Genomic DNA, 23,292 nt, shown 5'->3' with positions numbered 1-23,292 from the left:
CCTATCTCCATATCAAGATGTAAATTTCCACTGCTCAATTGGATGTACCAACTGGTTTATAGATTTCAACAAGTTTCGAGATGGAAATTGTACCTACTTGAAGTTTCTTTCTTTCTTCTTTTTTTCTTTTACATATAATAGGTTGACACATATCGACTTAAGTTCTTATAAAACAACCGATCCTCAAAGGTCCTTACTTATGTCTCCATATGATCGCATTCGCTCGTTATCTCCCGGCCCATAAATGATGGAACGACTTCCCCCATGCTAATGTATACGTCCGGGTCCTACAAATACCAGAGCTCCACTAAAGTTAAAAGTCTTTGATGCAGTAACTTCAGAAATTCACTGGTTTCTTGCTACTTTCGACTACAGCAAATGATCACCTGACTGTCAAAATTGCTTTATGCATCGAATAGCAAGTATAAATGGACGTCTCATGTCTTTTTAGTTTAACCGTAGATTTGGATATTAAATGAGCCGCCAACCATAAGTCATAAATAAAGGAAAAACTTTTTAAATGGTTCTACCTTATGCAATGAGGAAAATAAAATATACCTTTTTTAAGGGTAGGAAAATAAAATAAAAACATATGGCTTCACTTAAAAACAATTATGATAAATTTTAATTATGATAACTCTTGATCTGATTAACACTCATTACTCTTCTTTATTACAGTTTAATTAGCACCTTTTGTATCCCGTGATGAAATAGGATTACGAAATAATTATCCTAAGTGCAACAACCAACAATATTTTTCTCAGGTTGGGCTAAACATTAGGCATGTATTAATTGTTGTCTTTGTAATGTAGAAACATGGGACATTATTAAAAAGAGGAGACTTCTGCCTAAATTCCGTATAACCAGTGTGTGATCGATCGGGGTGAGAATTGCGGGGCCCCAGCAAGGCTCACGAGCCTAGGATTTGGTCTGACACTTCCGAGAGCTGAATCTCACCATGCCGGCGAGACCTTGCCTTGCCATGCTGAGATTAACCAATAGAGATCGGTCGGAATGACAGCCATAAATGCCGACAGGCAGTCAGAATCATCGGAGCCCAGAGGTGGACTGAGATGTGGATTTAGCCTTTCCCCAGTTTCAGTTATTCCCCGAGGAGCTTGTGATGGGAATGGTGTATTTGATTTTAAAATTGAGTAGAATTGAGTTTTGATTTTAATTGAGTTGTAATGATTGTATTGTTAAATTATGAGAAAAAGTAATGAATAGTTGAGATAATTTAATATTAAAAATTAAATTGAATGATTAAAAAAATTAAAGAAAAAGAAAAAAGTAATAATTGTATTGTTGACTCTTTTTTTTTTGTAGTAAATAGAGTTAAAATTAGAGTTAAAGTTTTAAAAACCGACCCTAAAACTAAATGGGTTAGTAATTTTGACAAAATTAGGGAGACCAAGGGGGAATCGGAGTTGCAATTCTGACCCCTAAAACACAACCAAACTTGGGAATAGTAATGTGAATTTCGAATTCCCCAAATCAAACATGCAAGGAATAGGACGCGAATGGATAGCTAATATGATAAAATAAAGGCAACGCAAGTACCCCCCATATTTACAAAAGGCTGGTGCCTTTCTAGGCAGAAGAAACAGAGGAGGATTAACAACAGCACTGGAATTGCATACCAAGTTAAAGACAGACTAAACAGTAATCTCCGAGTTACCATAAAGAAAGGAACAGATGCCACAGCAAGAGCCTCTATGTCTATGCAGCTTCTGCGAACCCGACCCTGAGATTCCCATAATCAAACACGGTGTGGTACCGGCCCATGAAGAGATCTCCTAGGATCCTACACCCCAAAAAGTTGGTTAAATGAGAATCAGAGTCACGTTTAAGTCTGCAGAAAGAATGATTCAGAATGCAAAGTTTTATGGGATTAAGACGATACCAGAGGGGTCCTCGAGGAGGAGGGATGTCCAAAGCCATGAATCCGCTAATGCACTGAGCTGCAGGGCCTTCGCCCACCTTGAGTATGTACTGCTTACAGATTAATCGAAATAGAATATATGAGGACCCCAGTGATCCATTAAATTCACAGCGGGATTTAGTAATAAGAAATCATACCTCATCTGGGCTGAGCTCAAAAACTCTATCTCCTATACTGAAGGAAACAGATGGCATTGAGGACAGACTTCCACATTCCACGGCTGACTGTCCCATCGGACTAGGCACCCGATCACAGAGCTGCAAAACCATAAAGAATCAACTGTGACAACCCAGATAGAGGACATTATGTTCCACAACTGAAATATGTTTCGAGATGCCTGAATGAAACCGTACCTGGTCGACATAGTCTAGAATGCGTTCTTGTGTCAGGTTCTGCTGAAGCTGATGCCGCATCCAAACAACTGCCATCTCGCATGCTGAGCACATGGCATCAGAGTGGACACCTGATGACCTGCTACTCCTTTCCCCCACCACACTCTCGATGCCCATACTACACAAACATCATTGTAAAGTTAAAAGCTTAAATAAACTAGGCTATTATGATCAACAGAAGGAGAAGGACGGGATTGTTTAAAGCAGGGTGTCCTTCAACATAGAAAAGAACACAATAATATCAATAGGAAATAAAATGGAATGAGAAATGAAAAGCCACAAAAGTACAAGGATGAGAGCATCTTGAACCCTACCTGATTCCCCGAGTCCCGTCAAAAGTGCAGAGACCAATTTGGGAGCATGCCTTTTTTGGATGAACCTGTTACGCAGATCCCCGGGCGGGTGTGGGTAGTCACAGGAATAAATTAGGAGCAAGAAGTCTTGCAAAATTCAAGATAGCTCCAAATACAATTGAAATCTCCCCAGTTATTCGGAGGCAGAGTGGAAGACAGGATTTACCTCGTTTTGGAGCAAGTCCATGATAACCTGCCCATACTGTGTGACAACTGCCTTGCATTCTTGGCTAACTACCCCAGATGCTCCAATGGCTTGATTTATCATTGCAATCACGGACTGAAAGTAAAAGAACATTAATACTCATGGCAAAGGAGGGCACCATAGACTGCAGCTTGCAAGTGGTAACGGGAACGTATTTGCTCTTCTTGTTTGGGAAAACTAAGAGAAGAAAACATTTCCAGTGTTCCCATTTTTTCTTTAAATAAATTGCGAAAACAGAGAAAATGAGGACATGCTGAGATGGAAATTCGGGAAACCACCAGGTTAATGACAGAAGAAAAAGAGAGAAGCATTACGTGTCTAGTGAATTGACAAGAACACAAGAACTCAGAGGGGGAATCTGTTCTTAGCACAGATTTTTAGTTGGTGACGGACATGCATTAAGAGTGTCTCAAGGAACAAGTCGATCAGTTGGTTCGAATTTATTTATAAATAGAATAATTTTTCACCTTTAGATCACTGCAGACAATCAGAAAGTAAAATTCCAGGACTGAGAAGAAGGATAAAAATGAAATAGAAGCACGAAAACATACTGTAGGGCCGGCTAACAGGGAAGTCCCGGAATCTGCTATTGCAGAGCAACCATCAGCACAGTATCCTGTAGAAGCAATGCATAAGTGTGAGAGCACAAAAATCAAAAAAATAAACATGAAAACAAAAATTACAGATTTGATTTCAGAATAGTAATTGATTTCATAATAAGCAGGATGAAGAGGAAAGCACCTGTTGGTTCACCGCCAATAAGAACATCACCCATGTCAAACTGCAAAATAATTAATTATTAATTACTGATTTTTTCCCCCAAACAAAGTGATGCGGCAAATTAATAAGTACTAGTCAGTCAACCTGCCAATAGCCTTTCTGTGTCACAGGCACGTAAGTGTGCTTGCCCTTGAAATGCTTCGGATCAACTCCACCAAACACGATTTCACCACCTTCTTCCTCCTGAGCATTACGGTTGAGCCAGAATGAGAATACAGGTTCTTTCACAAGCCCTTGGTTCATCATATTGTACCTATTCAATTAATACAATATATTAGTAAAAGTTGGTACGTTCAAGAGCAGAGCAAATGATTGAAATTGTCCTGATAAGGGCTCATTCTACCAAATTGGAACAGCATTTCCAACAGAAATCTCTTGAAAACCGAGTCCAAGAATGCCATCAAACTTGGCCACCATGAATGTGACGCTGGGCTCTCGGGTTGCCTCTATAAATTCCTGCAGAGGATAATGAAGCTCCAGCAAATTCTATAACGATGCATTTAAAGTTTAATAAGATACGAAGAGGAAATGAACTGACCTGATTCTTAACAACTAGGTCACCAACTATCGCATCATCATTGCTGAAGAAACCAGAAACAGCCCCAGTACCATATTTAATGGAAGCCGATTTTCCTGAAGAATCAAAAACAGAACCAAGGGCTTACATCCGAATTAACTAGACAACTCCATCTGTCAATGGCTAGGACCAAAGATGAAAGAACTATTAAAGAGATGACAGTGTCGGTGCACTCAGCTCTGCAAGCTTAGCGTTTAACAGAAACTTTGTCATTTAACACGATATCGGACCACCTGTTCCCATTTCTAGTATCATAATCTTATTAAGGTTTTATACTTGTCATGTCCTTTTTCGTTTCATATCATCACCATCTTTCATATATGTGGTGTGCTAAACATGTATTTTTTCTACATTGAGCTTAGACTTCTAGAGAAGCCTGGTCAATTAAAACAATTTAATCTTTTGTGTGCTTCTTTAAAACATGCTTGTTTATGAAAATGGAGACGTAAACATACAGTATGTCCCAATACAAACTATCGAATAATATATATGGTGAGAAGCAGCTTAGTTAGAAAGATCAGACACAAACCGTTCTTCTGATATGTTCTTGACTGACCAGACTTGTACCTGGAATGGAAATAGCATGCCACCTGCAATAAACTCAGAAGTTTCTCCAACATCAATATTTTAGTTATGTATATCCTCAAGCACTCCTCTTGTGTTTGAATATAGAAACATACCGACAAAATGCACTTTGATGAGGGCACCCACAAATTAGAACTACCCGAGTCGAAAATCACAGTGAAGTTCTGTGGAGGAGTCCCAATACCAATCTCACCATAGTACTGAGCGTCCAAGTAGTTCTTCAGGGCAACAATATCGATGTCCTCAGAAGAGTCTCTGAGCCTTCCGAGGAAACGATTCTTCATGATATATGACCTCAGAGACTCTCCCGCCTCAGACTCTAGCCATGAGGCGATCCAGTTGTCTTCGTCCAATTTCATCTTCTTCAGCTTGATCCGAGACAGTCCATTATCAGCCACAGGGTAGGCTGAGGACAGTGCGAGGCATGAAAACAGCAGGAAGAGCAGGTCCGATTTACCCATCTTTTTCCTCTGAAATCATAACGAGACCTCATGATCGGGTGCACATATTGAGATCATCAACCAAATAAGGCAAAACAAAAGAAAAATCTTCATAATGCTTAAGATGCTAAAAGGCCCCGCATTTCTGCCTGTATCACATACATCACTGCCAAGTCTTGCTCAAATGAAATAGTACAAAGACTCAAGCAGAACATTCTTCGACTGCCTGTATCACATACGTCACCACCAAGTCTAGCATAAAAGAAATAGTATGGAAAGTCCAGCAGAACATTTTCCAATTACCATAGTCAAACAGAACATCATTGTCAGTGTAGTCTTCAGTATTTAACAATAACATTCATCAGAACCAATCAAAAGAGAATATACCACAATAGCACACGCCCTCACCCGCTAGTCAAATGGTTCCAGATTCAATAAAGGATTTTTATTTCATTATAAGAGGTCCACGGGCCTCCTTGTAACCCGAAAAAATAAACATCCATTGGAACCATTTGATTTACAAGTATGACAGATATAAAGAGGAAGCATGAATTGCTAATGTACTCCAAAAACGCTACAAGATTTTCCCTTATTAACCAATATCAGATATATATAGTTCTGGTATTATCTGAAAGGGTCTCGCTCTATGTGAGTGAGGACAAGAAAACCGAACAGAAAGATTATGCGAACTCCAACAAATGGACACAACCACAATTCAAAGCAGAGAACAATGACCAAAGCAATTAGCAACATTTTCAAATGCAATCAATTTTCATTAGATTTTCGACTTCAACTGCCAAACTCATGTTTCAAATGGACGCCTGTGATCATCAATCCATCGCCATCGATTCTTTCATCACGGGAAACAGAGCTTGAGGAACAGAGAAGCCGACTGATCGAGAGATACATAATAAGTAAATAAAGGGAGATTAAAGAAAAAAGCAAAGAATGCACGAATGAATCAGGGAGAAGACCTCACCGGAGTGAGAGAAGCCGATCAGCGCCGACAGGAGGAAGTGGAAGAGAGGAGGAAATGTGTTGTTGCGACCTTCAATCAAAATCCATCAAGGAGAGAAAAAACAGAGAGAGAGAGAGAGAGAGAGAGAGATGGAAGAGGAGAGAACTGCCTCGTGGTCATGGCGACGTGGCGGGGTATAAGAAGGGCCACGCCACGGCACAGACAGCCAGGGGGAGCGACCCCTGCTGCTTCTCTGTCTGTCATGCTTTCCGCCACCTTAGTTAATAGTACGCACCAAGCAGCTTCTGGTTCGGCCACGACTACGAGAGGGGAGAGAGAGAGAGAGAGAGAGAGAGAGAGACCACTTTGTTCCGTGTTTTCCAATTTGGCCCCTGTAGTGTAGTATTATTAGAAAACTATCGATATGGATATCGAAAAACTTTAAAACTAATAAATTACTACTTGAAAGTTATTTTGAAACAAAATGATCATTGAAAAACTGAAATTTATAACATTTTGGTACCACCGTCCAGATTTCATAAGTGCCATTACGAGAAAATGATGTGGACGCTTATGTGGTATCTAGTAGGCAAACGGCCCCGATTAACGGTGCACGTCATCATATACGACATCGTTTTTATCATCCCAATATAATTTTTAAAAAAAACCCAAAGTCGTCGTCACCAGCAAGTATCCTTTTCCCCTCCAATCTGCAATCAATTAAGGCAAAAACAGAGAGCTGAACAGGGGAGTTTGGGCAAGCGGAAATCAGTCAAATTAGGGTAAACGACGGACTCAGACCAGACGAACTTGACGTCGCCTCCCATCAGAAGAGTCATGGACGCTGTTCGACCACCGCACGGGCCAAAGTTTGATCGCACGGGAGCCGCAGCAACTGCTAATCAGACCAAACGAACTCGTCGAGTTTGGGTTCGACCAGACAGACTTGTCGTTCGTGAGTTCGACCACCGTACGGGCGCCGCACTCAGACTAGACAGATTTGTCGAGCTTGGGTTTGACCAGTGATTTGGTCTTTCCTACAATCCTAGCTGAAGTTCATCTACGACCTCCATTGCAATATAGATTAGTTCATCTGCAATCTCTTCAGCCGAATCAGCCCTCTCGAGGTTAGTCGATTTTCACTTGATTTGGTGATGAACGGTAGTTTTAACCGGTTGGTGTTGCTCGAAGTCGAACATGAATATGAAACTGGTTGATTTTCACTCGTTGTGCTCCTAACAATTTACACTACTATTTGAATATGAAACCTTTTGAATCTAGATAGAGCACAACTGTTGTGGCGATGTGCATTATTCTCTCTATCGTTGACAGGAAAATCTCAACAAGGTGATGGTCCTTCGTGAGGATGTCGTTGTGTGGGTGACGTTGTCCCCTATTGCGTTGTTTTGTCTTGCTTTTACTGTCGGTCTGCTCGAAGTTGATAACTTGCCCTAATTTTGATAATTTTGATTGCAGTAACATTTCGATGGGGGAGGGAAGGGATGATGAGAAGAGGGAATAAGCAGAGGAGTTGAGGGTGCAGAAGAAAGTTGAACAAGGTATCACCTTCAAGATGAGCTCGCATTCTCATTGCTGCAAATGCCACGGTGAGTATGATAATTTCCCTATGAACCTTGATCAAGCCTCAGCAACCTCCAAGTACAGTTGTTTGAGCATGGACGAGGGTGATTCGACCATGGATAGAGATGGAATCATTCTATGTTATTACAGAATGCCAGTGGTGAGGATGATATCAAACACAACAGCAAATCCATGGCGTTCATTTTACAGGTGCCCTTTTTGGAATGATGATGCAAGGAAGTGCACGTATTTTCAGTGGGAGGATGAGTTGTATATCAATAGAAGCTTGTCCTAAAAACAGAAGATAATAAGTAAGTTAAGGAAGAATTTAGAGAGGAGAGAGATGTAGCTAAAGAGATGGAGGCATTTGTATTTCGTTTTAGTTATAATAGTGGTTGTATTAGGAAGCTTGGTTATGATGAAATGAAGTATGATTGTCTATGTAGTTTGTCTAGGTGGTCTGTTAGGGAGTTGCTCTTTGTCTAGTGACTGATGTAATTCCTCTGGTTAAGGAATGATTTGTGGTTGCAATGAAAATGCAAATGAATTTGGTTGAATTCCTTTGTTATGAATTTGGTTGGATCTGGTACTAAATTGTATGCTCATATAGAGAATCACTTCTTGTATTGAGTGACAGACAATTCATATCGGGGATAAAATCATTCCTTTGAATTCACTCATTGCCGGGATACAGGCTATAAACACACAATGGATTAGGCAGATTATAATTCCAATGGCATCTTACCTCTCCCATGAATGGATGAAAGTAAAGAAAAATGAAATAAACATATAGGTAGATGTACGGACCCGAATGTGAATTCTCGTCGGGGTCCGCATGCGCACGACCGAATCACGCGGCTTGGAAGTGTCCACCTTCTCGGGGATGTGTGACGGACACGTGTGAGAAGGAGTCGACACTTATCATTTTACTACCCAAAGTTCGAGGGCCAATAAGTTACTCGGGTCTAGGGGTATGAAACACCTAGTTTTGCTAAAGCATTGGTCTATGCGGAACCAAAAAGTCCGAGTTCGGGGTTCACGTTACGTGCGGGTCTATATCCTGCACGTCCTTTCGGTACTCTGATTTGCTAGGCTTGCAATTTTATTTCATTTATCGCGTGAATTAAGCAGCGCTTGGCTTACACGTTTTGACATTGGAAATTCGGTGAACTAAACGATGTCGGTTGAGAAACATAAAGAGAAGTAAACCCGTATGTGAGGAATCAATTCACTATCTTGCGCTACAATTCATCAAACTATGATGTTTGAATTCCTGCGTGAACCGGAACCTCGAAATCTTGGGATTACTCTTGTCTGGGCCAGCATTTGACTGATTCGATTAATTCGACTCTCGTACCATTCGCTCATCGATTGGGATTCTTATAGAATGAATGTATAAAATAAATCCTTACAATGCGCTCAAAACAATAAATACAAATTACAAATGATTGAATCACAGTCGATTCGTGTTCGGTTATTATTCCGCTCCGACTCGCCGTGAGTTCAGGGAAAAATTGAAAAACTGAAATTCAACTAAGCTCTCAGTGAATGGGGCATGAACCCTGTGATTGATGATTAGGGCGTTGAACTCCTAGTGCAATGCGTCCTATGGGTCAGGCTCGACTCATACAGACAAACAATAGCAGAAAAGTAACAAACAACATGTAGATTGCAGATAATGTGTTTGTTATTGCCAAGTGTACGTGGATTAATAAGTTATTAACCCAGGGGTGTTTTTGCAAGCAAATGCCATATGTTAAACAAGCAAACACGTGCAAAACATTTTGCATTCGGCTTTATTTCAAGGACCTGACAGACATGGTGTCTGTAGTCAAGTCATTTGTGTGTGGATTGCTTTTAAAATTGTTCTGTATTGTGACACTGAATTTTCACTAAAATAGCCAAACTCGTGTTTTGACTCTAAATTTGGAACCTAGAGTTCCCCTAACCATTATCTAGTGTTTGGTTAGGTCGAGTGAAAGGTTAATAAGCGTTTTTGCATGTTTTGTGACAGAGATAATCATTCTAGTTACCCGAGTCTACAATAGGATGATAGAAACTCATTAGTTGATAAGAAAAGGTTTTGCAGATGAACCTGCACCTGAACAAGTAGCCTATTCTTATCCCGATACCATAGTGTTTCTGTCAAGCTAATCATAGGGGTGTCGTTGAATTGTGAAAAGATAATTTTGCCCTTTATTTGAAAATTGTTTTCAGAAAAGGGAAACATCGCAGTGCGGGCCACCTCGGCTTGTAGCCGGTGTCGACCAATTCCCTGGATCGTCCAAGGTTATACAAGAACCTCGAAGAAGCCAAAGAACCAGTCGATCTAATCAGAAGTGATCTAGAAAGATCTTCTGTATCTTGACCTAAGTTACTTGAAATCAAGTAAAAACTCAAGTTGAGACACATAAGTCCTCTCTAGACGTCCGTGCTACATCGGACTGCAAGTTTCGGGTTTTGAAATAGACAAGTTTTGAATAAAGCATTAACGTTATTTAACAACTCATCGACGCGAGTTATCAGTTAATTGTCAATTCATGCAAACTTATCAGTGCCAAGTGAATTTAATCGTGTGAATGTCCCGATTAACCCGTTGGTGAATTTACAACTTAAAATTAAATGCCGAATGCAGTGAATGTCCGAGTTACAAATAATCAGACAGATCATGGATTGATCCCCTAAATGAAGTCTGAGTACCCAAAAAGCTTAATTTAATTAAAACAATTCATGACATGGCGACCAAGACAGGTCCAGGAAAGTCGAGGATAATTTGGTCAAAATGACCAAAATACCCTCGGAACCCAAATGGCCCCGAAAGAATCACCTATACATGAACCCATGCATTTTGCTTTAAAAACAATGTTTTAAAGTTAGCATGCGGGATTTCCGACGATATTGAAATTTGCAATTTACACAAAATCCGAGAAATGAATTTCATCAAGGTAAAAAGACCGTTCTTGACCCGAATAAGGTTGAGGAATCTTCGGCTCTTTCCTCTTGGGAATAGCCGTGGGTTTCCTTGACCCATTTTTGGTTTCAAGCCTTCTCTTTAACCCAATTTCGACTATTTCTCGCATGCTCAAACGTTAAATACGATAAATGATACGTATTTAACAAAGCCGGTATCGCCATGATTTGGAAAACGCATTTTAAACATACAAACATGCACAAACATTTTATTTATGGAATCGATAAAATAATACCGGTTCCATGGATACGGGAAAGCATAAAGATTCGGGAAACAACTTAAATTGGGGCAAGGAAACCGGTCTTGACCCGAAAAGGTCAAGAATACCCCTTGGTTACCTCTCCAAGAGGTTAATCCAAGAGGTATCTCGGCTTTTCCGGGTCGATATGGCTTTCTTGACTTCGATTTAAACATTTCTCGACATGCTAGCACGTTAAACGATGACAAACATCCATGATATAACACGAAAGTTGCATAAAACTTAAATCTTAGAAGTAAAACATGCTTAAAACCACTTGTAACTCCATAAATACAACAAAAATGTAAAAGTCCTAGCTCCTCTAAGTCGGGAATGGTTATACCTAATCTCGGGATGCAGGATGGGACTGTAAAAAGTTGGTTTGGACCGTTGGTGGGTCGGGTTTGGCTGTTTTGGCTTGAACAGACCCGAATAGCACAGACAGACCCAGGTAAAAATTTCTGACCCGACTGAGCAAGTTTCGGGTCGGACGTCACCACGGTGGCTCCCGATGGTATTTTGATGCAAGGTCAGCTGCTCCCAACTCCTAACTAACCTCCGGAGGTGACTGTGGTGGTCGTTCGAAGAAAAGAGACTCGGGTCGACCCGTATAGCCCTGCAAAAATCAAACAAAACAGAGCTCGTCCAGGAACAGACCCGACTGGGCAAGGTTCGGGTCGGACGTCACCACGGTGGCTTCCGATGGAATTTTGATGCAAAGGCGGTGGCTCCCGACTCCTAAGAGACCCCTGGAGGTGTCTGTGGTGGTCGTTCGATTCCAGAGTCATCGAGTTGACCCGTATAGCCCTGAAAAAATCACGGAAAACAGAGTACGTCATGGAAACAGACCCGACTGGGTAGTTTTTGGGTCGGACGTCACCACGGTGGCTCCCGATAGAATTTTGATGCAAGGTCAATGACTCCTGACTCCTAACTGACCCTCGGAGGTGGCTACAATGGTAGTTTTGCGAAAAGAGTCTCGGATCGACCCAATCTGCAAAGAAAACCACAAATGAATCAGAAAATTCGACCTGACTGGGTAGTCGGGCTATTTTCTTCTTGCTGGGTTAAAACCAGCGGGTTTTTCTTGTATTTCTCGACTCCTTGACACCCTAGGGTTGTGTGGGGAGGTGTTTGATGGGTTTTGGCAGCTCAAACCGGTCCGAAAATGCGTGAAACCCGGGTTGCCATTTTTGACCCGAGAAGAGCAAAAATCTATTGGGTTTTGTGGTGGCTTGTTCCGATGGGTTGGAGGCTTCAAACTTAAAATCTAAGCTCGAAAATGGATAGAGGGGGTCAAAAACATGGGGGATATGAAGTTTGGTAAAGTTTGGATTTAAGTCGGGATGGTGAATACCATGATTCTGACGTAAGTCTTGAGGGGTTTTGCTTTGCTGAAGCTTGCTACGGTTTCTTCAAGTCTTGGAGAGCATTTGAAGAGTGAGAAAGCTTGAGAGAGATGGCTAGGAGGTGTATGATTAAGTTAATAACATTTGGGGAATATATAGGTGGAAATTAAGTACAATTAAGGGTAAGGATTAGGGGGATCTGAATTTTTAATCAAGATAGGGATGAAGACTTCTTCAAAATATATTAATGAAGAAGAGCCAAATGCATTGATGGTGAATTGAAGTAGGAGTGTAAAATTGAAAGACTTAGATATTTGTTTGGGCAAGTTGATCAAGAGAAGACAAGAGGCAATGGAGAGGCCGGTCATGGAGAATTATGACTGCCCTAGGGCAGCCCATGGGTGTCATAGGCTTTGAGGGAAATTCGGGACGAAGTTCGGGTCTCGATTGATTACATGTTCGAGATTTGTGGCTCAAACAAACGTCAAATTGTCAATGTGCGTGTGAAAACGGTTCACACGCACCCGAAATCATCCATTTTACCCAAAGGAATGCTCGTGTGGTTATTGGGCTCGGAAGCCGGTTTTACTCATTTCAGGCGATCAGAGCAAAGTTAGTCGTTTCTGAATGCGTATATCGTATCTGCATTCCGCATTGGTCATTTTGATGTGCATTGTCAATCAGACTGCAAATTTGACCAATAAGTTGATATTGCAAATGTGAAGCCGGAGACGTCCTAAGAGTCTGAAGCTGGATTTCTCATAATACTTTCTGAGTTGGTTGGATGATCTGAAGATTGTTGCGATCTCTGTTCGTTAAGAATAGACCCCGAATGATTGAAAAAGTGCATATGAGACCCTAAAAGTATTGTTCTAAGGGCCTGGATGGATTGTGGGATTCCATCTGAGGATTTCACATTGAGCCTTGGGGTGAGTAGCACTGTATTGGCCAACCATCTAACGTCAAGTTTCTGCCAAAAGGACCTCCGATTATGATTTTCCGTTCAAAACAGTGTTTTCTACCATTCGGAGGTCATTCGGGAAAATGAAAGGGATATTACAGTCTGATTTGCCCAATTGCGTCTACCCGCTGTAGTTTTTGGGGCAATACATGGCTAACTTGGATTGCCGATGTTCTATCAGAGCAGTCTCCGGATATGGTTTTCCGTTGAAAAGTATGTTTGTTCTGCCACTCGGGAGTAGTTCGAGGTGTCTACGTGACTTCCGAAGAACAATCTAAAGCAATGTTCATACTCTGTATAATTGTTGGATGTGACTGAATCTGACATCGGGTACTAACTTTTCTCTGGTGAACCAGTGTTTTTGGACTCCCACTGAAAAGTTGTCTGTATATAGAAAATTACTCTGTATAGAGCAGATGATCTGCGAAATGTGTTTGAAGACACTTTTCATATGTTTGCCACCGCAATGGATTTTTCGAGTCCATTATTGGATATTTTCTGATGATTGAGCGAACCAACAAAAAATAGCACTGTCGGCAATGTATACTGAAAACACCGGTTTGGATGTTGTTTAGGCTTTCTATTTGCTTTGTACGTCGCTAGATGATTTTGTATGTTCTTCTGTCATGTGCTTGAATCATCTGCTTATTTCTGTTGACTTGAGAATGAATAGCAACTTGCCGCTTTATCGAGCCCTCTTCTGCATCGATGCTCAAGTCAGGGCCTGGATCATTACTGATGTGCATTGCTTGAATTGATGAGCCAAAATGGGGTGCTGACAGATAACATGAAAGAATATAAAGAAACACCAAAGAGCTGTGGCTATTAACGCAAATTGTTTAGCATTCAATGTTGTCTCGAAGCACATACCAGTACAGGAAGCTTCAGTTTATGCCTCAACTTTGGACCAAACCAAATTGCCAAAATACCAACTTCTCATAATCATTCCCAAAAAATTAATCATCTTAATAATTCCATTGATATATGACCTATACAAATCATAACTGCAGTTCATCCATACAATTACACTTGAATCACTGCTGCATTCTCTCTACAAAAACCATCAAAATGAAGCAAGAATATTTGCGGCCAACAGAAAGCCTCATGTACAGTTCTTCCTGTACTTCTTCTGTGACAGAGATGACTGAGGCCTAGATAGTTGAATTTCAACGGCAATACTCGTACTAGTTGTCCTTGCTCTCTTCCTCCTATGCATTTGAGCATTTGAACCTAATGGAGCATCAGTTTCAACAGCTTTTTCTGCTTCCTTCCTCAGCTGCATATAGCAATAAACAGACACAATTCAACAAGTGCAAACGCAGCAAATTCATGACAATTCAACAGAGTTAGTAGATGCAGCAAATTCAACAAGTACAGAGTTGTTGAACAAATTCCGTACAGAGTATACAGAGCAAATTCAACAATGGCAAAGGTAGCAAATTCACACAAGATAAAGCAGAGGCAGTAGAGGCAACAAATTCAACAAGTGACATTACTACTGAACAAGTTTCGTATAGAGTGCAGAGGCAGCAAATTCAACAAGTGCAGAGGCAACACATTCAACACAATTAAGCTGAGACAGTAGATGTAGCAAATTCAACAAGTGACATTACTGTTGAACAAGTTCTACAAGCCGCATTAAAACATTAAAAAAAAAAGCATTTTTCAATTGAACGTACAGACAAAGCATCCCACGGTAAAAGCAACATACAACTTCAAGCAAAGCCACAGTAAGAGCAAGAGACAACAAAGGAGAAAAGGGCAATAACAAAAGGAAGGACTGAATCATTAAACTTTGTTAAATCGACAACAACTTGTTATAAAAGCTAGAAACAAAAGCCATAATAGTTCATAAAAACCAAAACTACTTTCAGTGAGCTCCTCTTCTAGGTAAAGGGGCTCTCTACTACACATCTAAAGAATTATACATAAACCTGCCACACATTTTCCTTCTTTATACTCCTAAATGCTTCAATCTAGAGTTAGGGACCACAACTTCGATAGAAGGTAAAAGCAACAGACAAACCAGACCCATAGAGATAGGGGACTACAACTTCGAGCAACAACAACTGGTCAAACCTACCATTCATCAGCAAATCAAGAGAAAATCGACTAACCTCGAAGCAGATAAACCAGACCTGGTGTCCCTACGCGCGTGGAAAAGAACCAATCATATTTCTTCTTTTCCCTTTGCTCATGTATAACACCACAGCTTCCTTCAACCTCCGGGACCGGGGTCAACTACTCAATCGTCTCTCTACTTTCCCTTCCTCAATCTTCTCCCTCCCATGTTTCAATCTACAGTCGCACGAGCAAAGAAACCCGCAAAGATATGGGTGATGAGAGAGGTGGCCATGCGGTGGTCAAACTCAAGCTCGATGAGTCCGTTTGGTCTAAGTGCGGCGCTCGTGCGGTAGTCGAACTCAAGCTCGACGAGTCCGTCTGGTCGAACCCAAGCTCGACGAGTCCATCTGGTCGAACCCAAGCTTGACAAGTCTGTCTGGTTTGATCAGCAGTTGTTGCGGCGCCCATGCGGTAGTCGAACTCTGGCCCATACAGTGGTCAAACAACGCCGACGACTCTTCTGATAGGAGGCGACGTCGGGTTCGTCTGGTCTGAGTATGCCACTTGCCCTAATTTGACTGATTTCTGCTTGCCCAAACTCGCTTGTTGAGCTCTCTGTTTTTGTTTGCCCTAATTAACTGCAGATGGGGGTGGTCGAGAAGGTGACGACGACTGTGGGTCAAACTTTTTATTATTATTATTATTATTATTATTATTATTATTTTATATTGGGATGACAAAAACGACGTCGTATATAATGACGTGCACCTTTAATCGGGGCTGTTTGCCTACTAGATACCACATAAGCGTCCACGTCATTTTCTCCTAACGACACTTACGGAATCTTGACGATAGTACCAAAATATTATGGATTCTGGTCTTTCAATGATCATTTTATTTCAAAATAACTTTCAAGTAGTAATTTGTTAGTTTTAAAATCTTTCGATGACCATTTTGATAGTTTTCTCTAGTATTATTGCCTTGGGTTTTTGACCTTTTTTCTTCACTACTAGGCGAAATGGTTGCAGATGCGGCATACTCTATGATATATGTAAAAATGGTGTGCACGAATACCGGGTATACTCGGAATTGGTCGGAACCTACCAGCTAGAATAGGGTCCAGGTAATTCATATTGAAAATAAGATAGGATCTGCATATTAAAATAAGGAACCTGTGAAAACCGATTTTGATTTTGGTTCTTGCATGTAGGATACCCAGAACCAAAACCGATACTGGCATTCAGATAATAATTTTTCCCATTATATATATATATAGTTATATTCAAATATTCCTATATTTAAAAAATATAATCACTAATTTAAAAAAAAATCTAAATCTATGTCGACATTCTATTTTGCGTGATTATTAATTATGGATAGACATTTTTAATTTTATTTAGCGAGACAAAAAAATTTACAGGTTTTAGGATACCTGAAACATGTGGTATAATACAGGTTCCGATTCCATAACTCAACAAGGTAGGGTCCAGTTCCAAAATTTTGAAACTTATATCTTACAGGGTATGGTTCGGGTATCGTAAAAAAAAGGGTAGCCGAACCCGCACACCCTAATATGTAAACATACATGCGCTTAAAATGCATGTACGGTACATACATTTGTTTATTTGGAAATTTTCAAATAATTAATTTATATAACTCAAGCAAATAATATAAAAAAGTATGTAAATTATTTGAGGTCAACTAATTTATTTAAAATATATAAATAATTTATTTGCATGTACTAGATATATATATATATATATATATTCAACCTTATATATTGTAGACCAACCCTTGCGAATGCGCATGCTAGAGTAATTATCATCTTAATTGATAAAGGGTAAATTATCTAAAAAAGCTTGAACTTTACTCATTTTTCTTTATTTTAGCATCAATTTTTATAAATTGTATAGAAAGTCACCAATTTGAAATTAATTCTCCTGTCAAAGATACCGTTGGTTCCCCATCAATTTTGATGGATTTTAATTATGTGGCGCTAACTTCAACTTTATTCTTTTTCTTTTTCTGTTTTAATTTTTTCAACTAATTTGATATTATTTAAATACTTTGTGGGCCCACTATTAGTGCGATGTGTACACCGTTGGTGCCACATAAGTAAATCCGTTAAAATTGATGGAGAGCTAGCTACATGTTAGACGGGAGAACAAAATCGAAATTGGTGACTTTCTATGCAATTTTATAAGTTTGCGGTAGAAATGAGATAATAGGCATGGTACACTAAAATTATGCTCTTTACCTTATTTGCGTTAAGGGTTTACTTAAATCTATACATTCTTCCAAGGGCAACCGTTTCCGCTTTCTTTCACTTTTTGAATCTTGCTGGCCCATTGGGCCTTTTATTGACCTAGTTGGGCTTAGGTCCATCTTTTCGTTCTTTGAGTGGCCCGTATACCTGTTCCCTGTCATATACTCCTATATAGGCTATAACTATTAGTTGAATGAATGAATGAATCTTTTTTCATTTAAAAGAATTTAAAAAAAAAGACGAAACGGATGAAGAACCTTTTCATATCCGTGATTTAAAACTTTGACAGAAGTTCACAGTTTTCACTTTTCACTGAAAAAAGAACTCGAAAATGAAAAAAAAAATTAATAGTAAATATTGATATGGACTAGATTCAGGAACGGGCCCGGGCTTAACTGAGCCGACCCAATAATCGGCGGAAACCCGATCACAGACTGGGAATGGGGACAAGACCCGATCCAGTTCACTATAAAAGGGCATATTTCTACTTTGAGAAGGGAAATAATAGTAGTAGTACTATGAAAAAAGGAAATCCTTCGAGCGCAACAACAGTCCCGAGCCAAACAAGGCACTGAAGCCTCGTGGATGAGTTCGTGCCAGGGGACGCAAATGATACTAGCTAGGAGACTCTCCCGGTGTTGTGTGATGGAAGAAACTCGCCTGATGTGTTGGGATGACATTGAAGGAGCGGGTTGTATGTCCATGTGCACGTGTGGGGCTCACTCACACCTTATCATGTCCAATATATAGTCGAGGTAGCCAATGTGCACCTCATGGTTAGTCGGGCCTGAGCATGGAACTCATGGTCGTCAATCAATCCAAGGCGGTGGGTATTCAAATTCACGTGGCATGTATTAATAAAGCGTCAAGCCACGTGTTTGTTTCGGAAGGACGGAAATTCAAATTTAGGATAGCAGTCAAAATCCAGCACTGAAAAATGACAAAGAAATCCTTGAATTTATAAAAGATTGTTTGTCACAACTTATCAAGTCAAGATTTTGTATTGAAGATTAATCAATAGCTTATAGGCCCAATGAAAATTTTATATGAACCTCCATACTGTAAGTAAAATCCGCCTATTAAATTTCCATTGGGCTTATACGGGCTCGGGCCCATATCCACTTAAAAGCTCAAGCTGATAAGTGGTGGTACCCAAGCCATATATTAACCCATGGATTTTCCTTTTCTTTTCCAATGTGGGATTTATCCCATTTTACTTCTCAACACCCGCCCTCACGTGCAATGTGTGGTCTATTTCTGCCTACACGTTGTCACGTGCCCTTAAATACCCGCCCTCAACAATTGACCTCGAGTCGGGCTCATCTTCCGTGCTCGGGCGAGGGGGGACACTAACACGAGGCGCACTCTTGCGTGCACTCGGACATACTGGGCCTGGAGTGGTGTGAGTCCATGCGCATACGCGCGTAGGCATGCGGAAGCATAACCCGATTTGATATCATATTAAATTTCCATTGGGCTTATACAGGCTCGGGCCCATATCCACTTAAAAACTCAAGCTGATAAGTGGTGGTACCCAAGCCATATATTAACCCATGGATTTTCCTTTTCTTTTCCGATGTGGGATTTATCCCATTTTACTTCTCAACACCGCCAATATAAACTCCATTTATCCACGATGTGTTAAGTAAAATCCGACTATATAAACTCAATTTGTCGCTAGACTAATACATAGTCGTGGATGGGGCGGCTTCTTTATTTTACTTTTGTTCAAAATCTGAGTCTTAATTCACATGCAATAGCATGTGCCCGCCGCTCATAGAAAAAGGCCCAACTAGGCGGCCATAATAATTCATTAGAAAAAGAGAGCGAAAAGGGCGAAGGATTCTTTTGTTGGAAAAGCATACTTTTCTTCTTTTTTTTTCATGTGAATGTGATATTTAAAAGTCCATTAGATTTCAATTAATTCAGTTAAATTGAATTGATTCATTAAGAGAGTTTCTCTTAGTGTGAATTTTTTTTATTCACAAAATTCGAATTTAAAATATTATTTTTAAAAAAATATGCGTTGAATTGTTTCAATCAATTTACGTTTATTTCGATAAAAAGATACTTTACCAATACGGAGAGTGTTCAAACGGAGTAAAAGGATATACTTTTTTGTACGGTGGACAAAGGGTGTACGGTTTACGACCCACAATGTTCCACGTTCTCGTTCGTTCCCCATCAAATCTTGTTTCTTATTATATAATCAAAACCACATTACTCAATCATTACCCGAAAAGAAAAGTACATTATTCAATTGTTACTTGGCACCCATTACCCTTTTGCGTACTATGTAACATGCAAATGAGCTCCCCTCATATAGTAGAATTCACACGTATACATCATCCTAATTGAGAATAAAATTGGATTGGTTGACTGCAATTTAAATAGAATGTACTTTATCGGCACGTTAGTTTAGAATTAAACTTAAGCGTGGTCATAAATCATATCACGATGCGGTAATGACAAATAGAATTACCAACACCCTGACTTTTAGCATTGAACTTCTCCCTAACTTTGTCTTTTCAGAAAATGATATAGAGTTTAGTAATCGAAAGAAAATAATATATAGAGTACAACATAGATATCAGATCTCTGAGGTTGTACGCTACAATAAGGAACAATGGGATGTGTAAACCCCCAGAAGATATCTAAGGATGCATCTGTACGCCATAGATCATAGGTAGAGTTGATTACGTCATAAAATGTATATAACCCGTTATTTATTAGATATAGGCATAAGTATGCTTTATATGGTAATCCTTACTGCAGCTCATATTGCAGCTCCTAGGTTGATCCCATACGGATGATTAATCCTCTTTTCTCAGGGGATGATCAACTTAATTTTTGCTTTGGCGGGGGTAATCAACGAGAGTCTATGCATAAGAATAATCGTTATATCTAATTAACCCTTGTCTTATTAGGTTTATGCATAAAACCTTGATTTATGAGCATGATCCTAAAATCTTACCCTTGGACTCTGTCTGGGTATTATCAAATTTGAATTGGGATAAAGATTTCAAATCCTTACCTCGTGTTTGGTGGCAACAAGACAAGAGAGGGACGAATTTGAGGAAATGGGAGCCTCATGCCGGCCACCACAGCTAAGACGAGGTAATCGGTGACCTTTACAACCATCAGTGACCTCGCTGGATCGGTGTCGGCTGGCGTTGGGCCACCGTCACCCCTCCCTTCATTTCCAGTTTTCACCGTTCTTCATTTTTTATTTTTAAATAATTGATAAATTTATTTTATTTTTTGAAAATTAAAAGATATTTATTTTTAGAACATGCAAATCCACAAAATTCCTTAAACTGAGTATTGGTGAAAAAAAACACCCAATTGGGATATCCCATCCTTAACCCGTTGAACAAATATAAAGCCTTGATTTATTAGGTTATATTACATACAAATCATAAAATCGTACCCTTAATTTGTCTCATTTTTTTCCGCATAAATACTTAATATATTAGCGTAATTGGCAATCCTTAATACCTTATTGCAGTTTAAATTAGAACACGGAGGGCTCATGGAGCACCTGTATGATCAATCTTTTTAAATTTTCTTGGAGGGAATCAATGGAAGTTTATATGGACCACATGATCCATCGTTTTTAAAATGAAGCAGTATGGATGATCTTCGTAATTAAATGGAGCACATGATTTTGGATTAACCATAACGTGACGTCAATCAATTTTGCATGGAAAGTCAACAATCGTATCTTGAATTCTTTATTTCCAATTAAAAAAGTATATCACCACATACATCAACCTTGCAATAATTCACGAAAACTACAACTGCAACCCCCACCACCTGCACCTCATTTTCTAGGTTTCTCCCCCTCATTTGAACGAAAACCTTTTGACCTTATCAGGCCCCACCCATCATATTAAATTTACCCCTATCCGAAACTAAGGAAATATATATATATATATATATATATATTAGGTAAAACTTGAATTAGTACTAATCATTTCAGCCACGTGTTGCACGTGATTTCTTATCATAATAGAAATTTATATATTTTTATTATAAAGCGTCTTTAAAAATATTAATTAGCTTATAGTTATATAATTAACTCTTTGATAATTATCAAAATAACAATAAATAAAATTGTTAAATTTTTCATATATACGTAAGAAACTATATCATTTATTTAAAAAGTATTAAGATAAGATTAGTAAAAGCATGAACAACATTAGTTTGATTAAAATTAAGATAATAATTAAACCTTTTAATTTCTAAAAAAAATCTTAATTTTCAATATCGATATCGTAAAAGATATTTGGATATATATATCTTTTGTATAAAAATAAATCACTTGTAGCTCACTGAAAAGTAAATCACTCATAAAATTTAAATGTTTCAACTTTAAATAAATTTAATAAAAATGAAAAGTAAATTTATTCCATTCGTTTTACGAACTTCGAAATAAATCAATTCTCTTAACCAATGTGAGTTGGTTCAAGCTATTTGACGCTTGTTCCGCTTAAATAAAATCTCGGATTCGAGTACTTGTGAATGTAGAAAATTCATGCTATGAGAGCTTTACCCCGTAGTAGGCCGATCATGCTTAATTGGATTAGTTAGGGCCTAATTGAACTTCCGGATACCAAGGTTAATACCAAAAAGAAAAATCAATTCTCTAGCATCATTTTTATTTCTAAGTATAATAACTATTGATACATAACATGTGATTTTTATAGAATATTCCAAAAATCCTTACAATCACAATTAATTTTGTAAGTAATTATTTGTGTGAAAAGTTATTAAAAAGTATTTCAACATCCTTTTTGAACTAAATAATCCAATTACGATTTCAAGAGTATAATTAAGCATTTGTAAAATTGGAAAATGAAAAAAGAAACCAATTCTAATTAATCGAATTTGAAAGGATATGTCTATTTCTAAATCGTATGAATTCTTAAAGTAATTTACTTGTATGTTTTTTTTTCTAAGATCCTTACGATTTCAATAATGTAACTAAAACTACTTGCGTGAAAATTTTTGAAAAATATTTCAACATCATTTTTAAACTGAAAAATTGAATTTGATTTAAAAAATATGTTTAAGCTTGTGGATTTGAAAATTAGAAACAAAAATAAATCACCCGTAACTCACTGAAAAGTAAATCACTCATAAAATTTAAAATTTTCAAATTTAAATAAATTTAATAAACACATAAACTAAATTTATTCCATTCGTTTTATGAACATCTAAAGAAATCAATTTTTTTAGCATCATTTTTATTTCTAAGTGGAACTAATATTAATACAGAGCGTGTAATGGTTATTGAATGTTCCACAACTCCTTACAATTTCAATTTTGTAAGTAATTACTTGCATGAAAAATTTTTAAAAAATATTTCAACATCATTTTTTAACTAAATAATCCAATTATGATTTCAAGAGTATAATTAAGCATTTCTAGAAATGAAAAATGAAAAAAGAATCCAATTCTAATTAATTGAATTTGAAAAAATATTTTTATTTCTAAATTGAACGAATTCTTAGATTAATTTACTTGTATTAGTTTTTTCTAAGGTTCTTATGATTTCAATAGTGTAAGTAAAATTACTTGCGCAGAAAATTTTGAAAAATATTTCAATATCCTTTTTAAATTGAAAA

General features: G+C 38.5%; 1 protein-coding gene across 2 annotated transcripts; it reads right to left on the bottom strand.

Annotated features, from left to right (window-relative positions):
- Nucleotides 1-1,510: 1,510 nt before the first annotated feature.
- LOC116206435 (aspartic proteinase A1-like) lies at nucleotides 1,511-6,466 on the bottom strand. Of its 2 annotated transcripts, XM_031539308.1 has the most exons (15): nucleotides 6,254-6,466; nucleotides 6,069-6,166; nucleotides 4,930-5,304; nucleotides 4,779-4,839; nucleotides 4,211-4,305; nucleotides 4,016-4,128; nucleotides 3,757-3,925; nucleotides 3,634-3,673; nucleotides 3,444-3,508; nucleotides 2,854-2,967; nucleotides 2,649-2,713; nucleotides 2,296-2,452; nucleotides 2,080-2,199; nucleotides 1,904-1,992; nucleotides 1,511-1,804 (listed from the first exon to the last, which is right to left on the bottom strand). In XM_031539308.1, the coding sequence occupies exons 2-15, from the start codon at nucleotides 6,078-6,080 to the stop codon at nucleotides 1,720-1,722; spliced, it is 1,560 nt and encodes a 519-aa protein (XP_031395168.1). In that variant the 5' UTR covers nucleotides 6,081-6,166; nucleotides 6,254-6,466; the 3' UTR covers nucleotides 1,511-1,719. The 2 variants fall into 2 exon arrangements, with proteins under 2 accessions (XP_031395168.1, XP_031395169.1); XM_031539309.1 differs by lacking the exon at nucleotides 6,069-6,166 and having other exon boundaries at nucleotides 6,254-6,463.
- Between the last annotated feature and the right edge of the window lie 16,826 nt (nucleotides 6,467-23,292).

The sequence above is a fragment of the Punica granatum genome, chromosome 4 (assembly GCF_007655135.1).
Source record: "Punica granatum isolate Tunisia-2019 chromosome 4, ASM765513v2, whole genome shotgun sequence".
In the NCBI taxonomy this organism is placed as follows: domain Eukaryota; kingdom Viridiplantae; phylum Streptophyta; class Magnoliopsida; order Myrtales; family Lythraceae; genus Punica; species Punica granatum.
Note: the sequence above shows the minus strand (reverse complement) of the source record. Positions and strands in the feature narration are given on the sequence as shown.

What these genes read in the sequence shown, in the direction of transcription:
- LOC116206435 (XM_031539308.1), bottom strand. An exon ending in TATTGGCGGTGAACCAACAG is followed by an intron (nt 3,509 to 3,633) that starts GTGCTTTCCTCT and finishes TTGCTTCTACAG; the next exon opens with GATACTGTGCTGATGGTTGC. An exon ending in TTGAGCTCAGCCCAGATGAG is followed by an intron (nt 1,993 to 2,079) that starts GTATGATTTCTT and finishes ATCTGTAAGCAG; the next exon opens with TACATACTCAAGGTGGGCGA.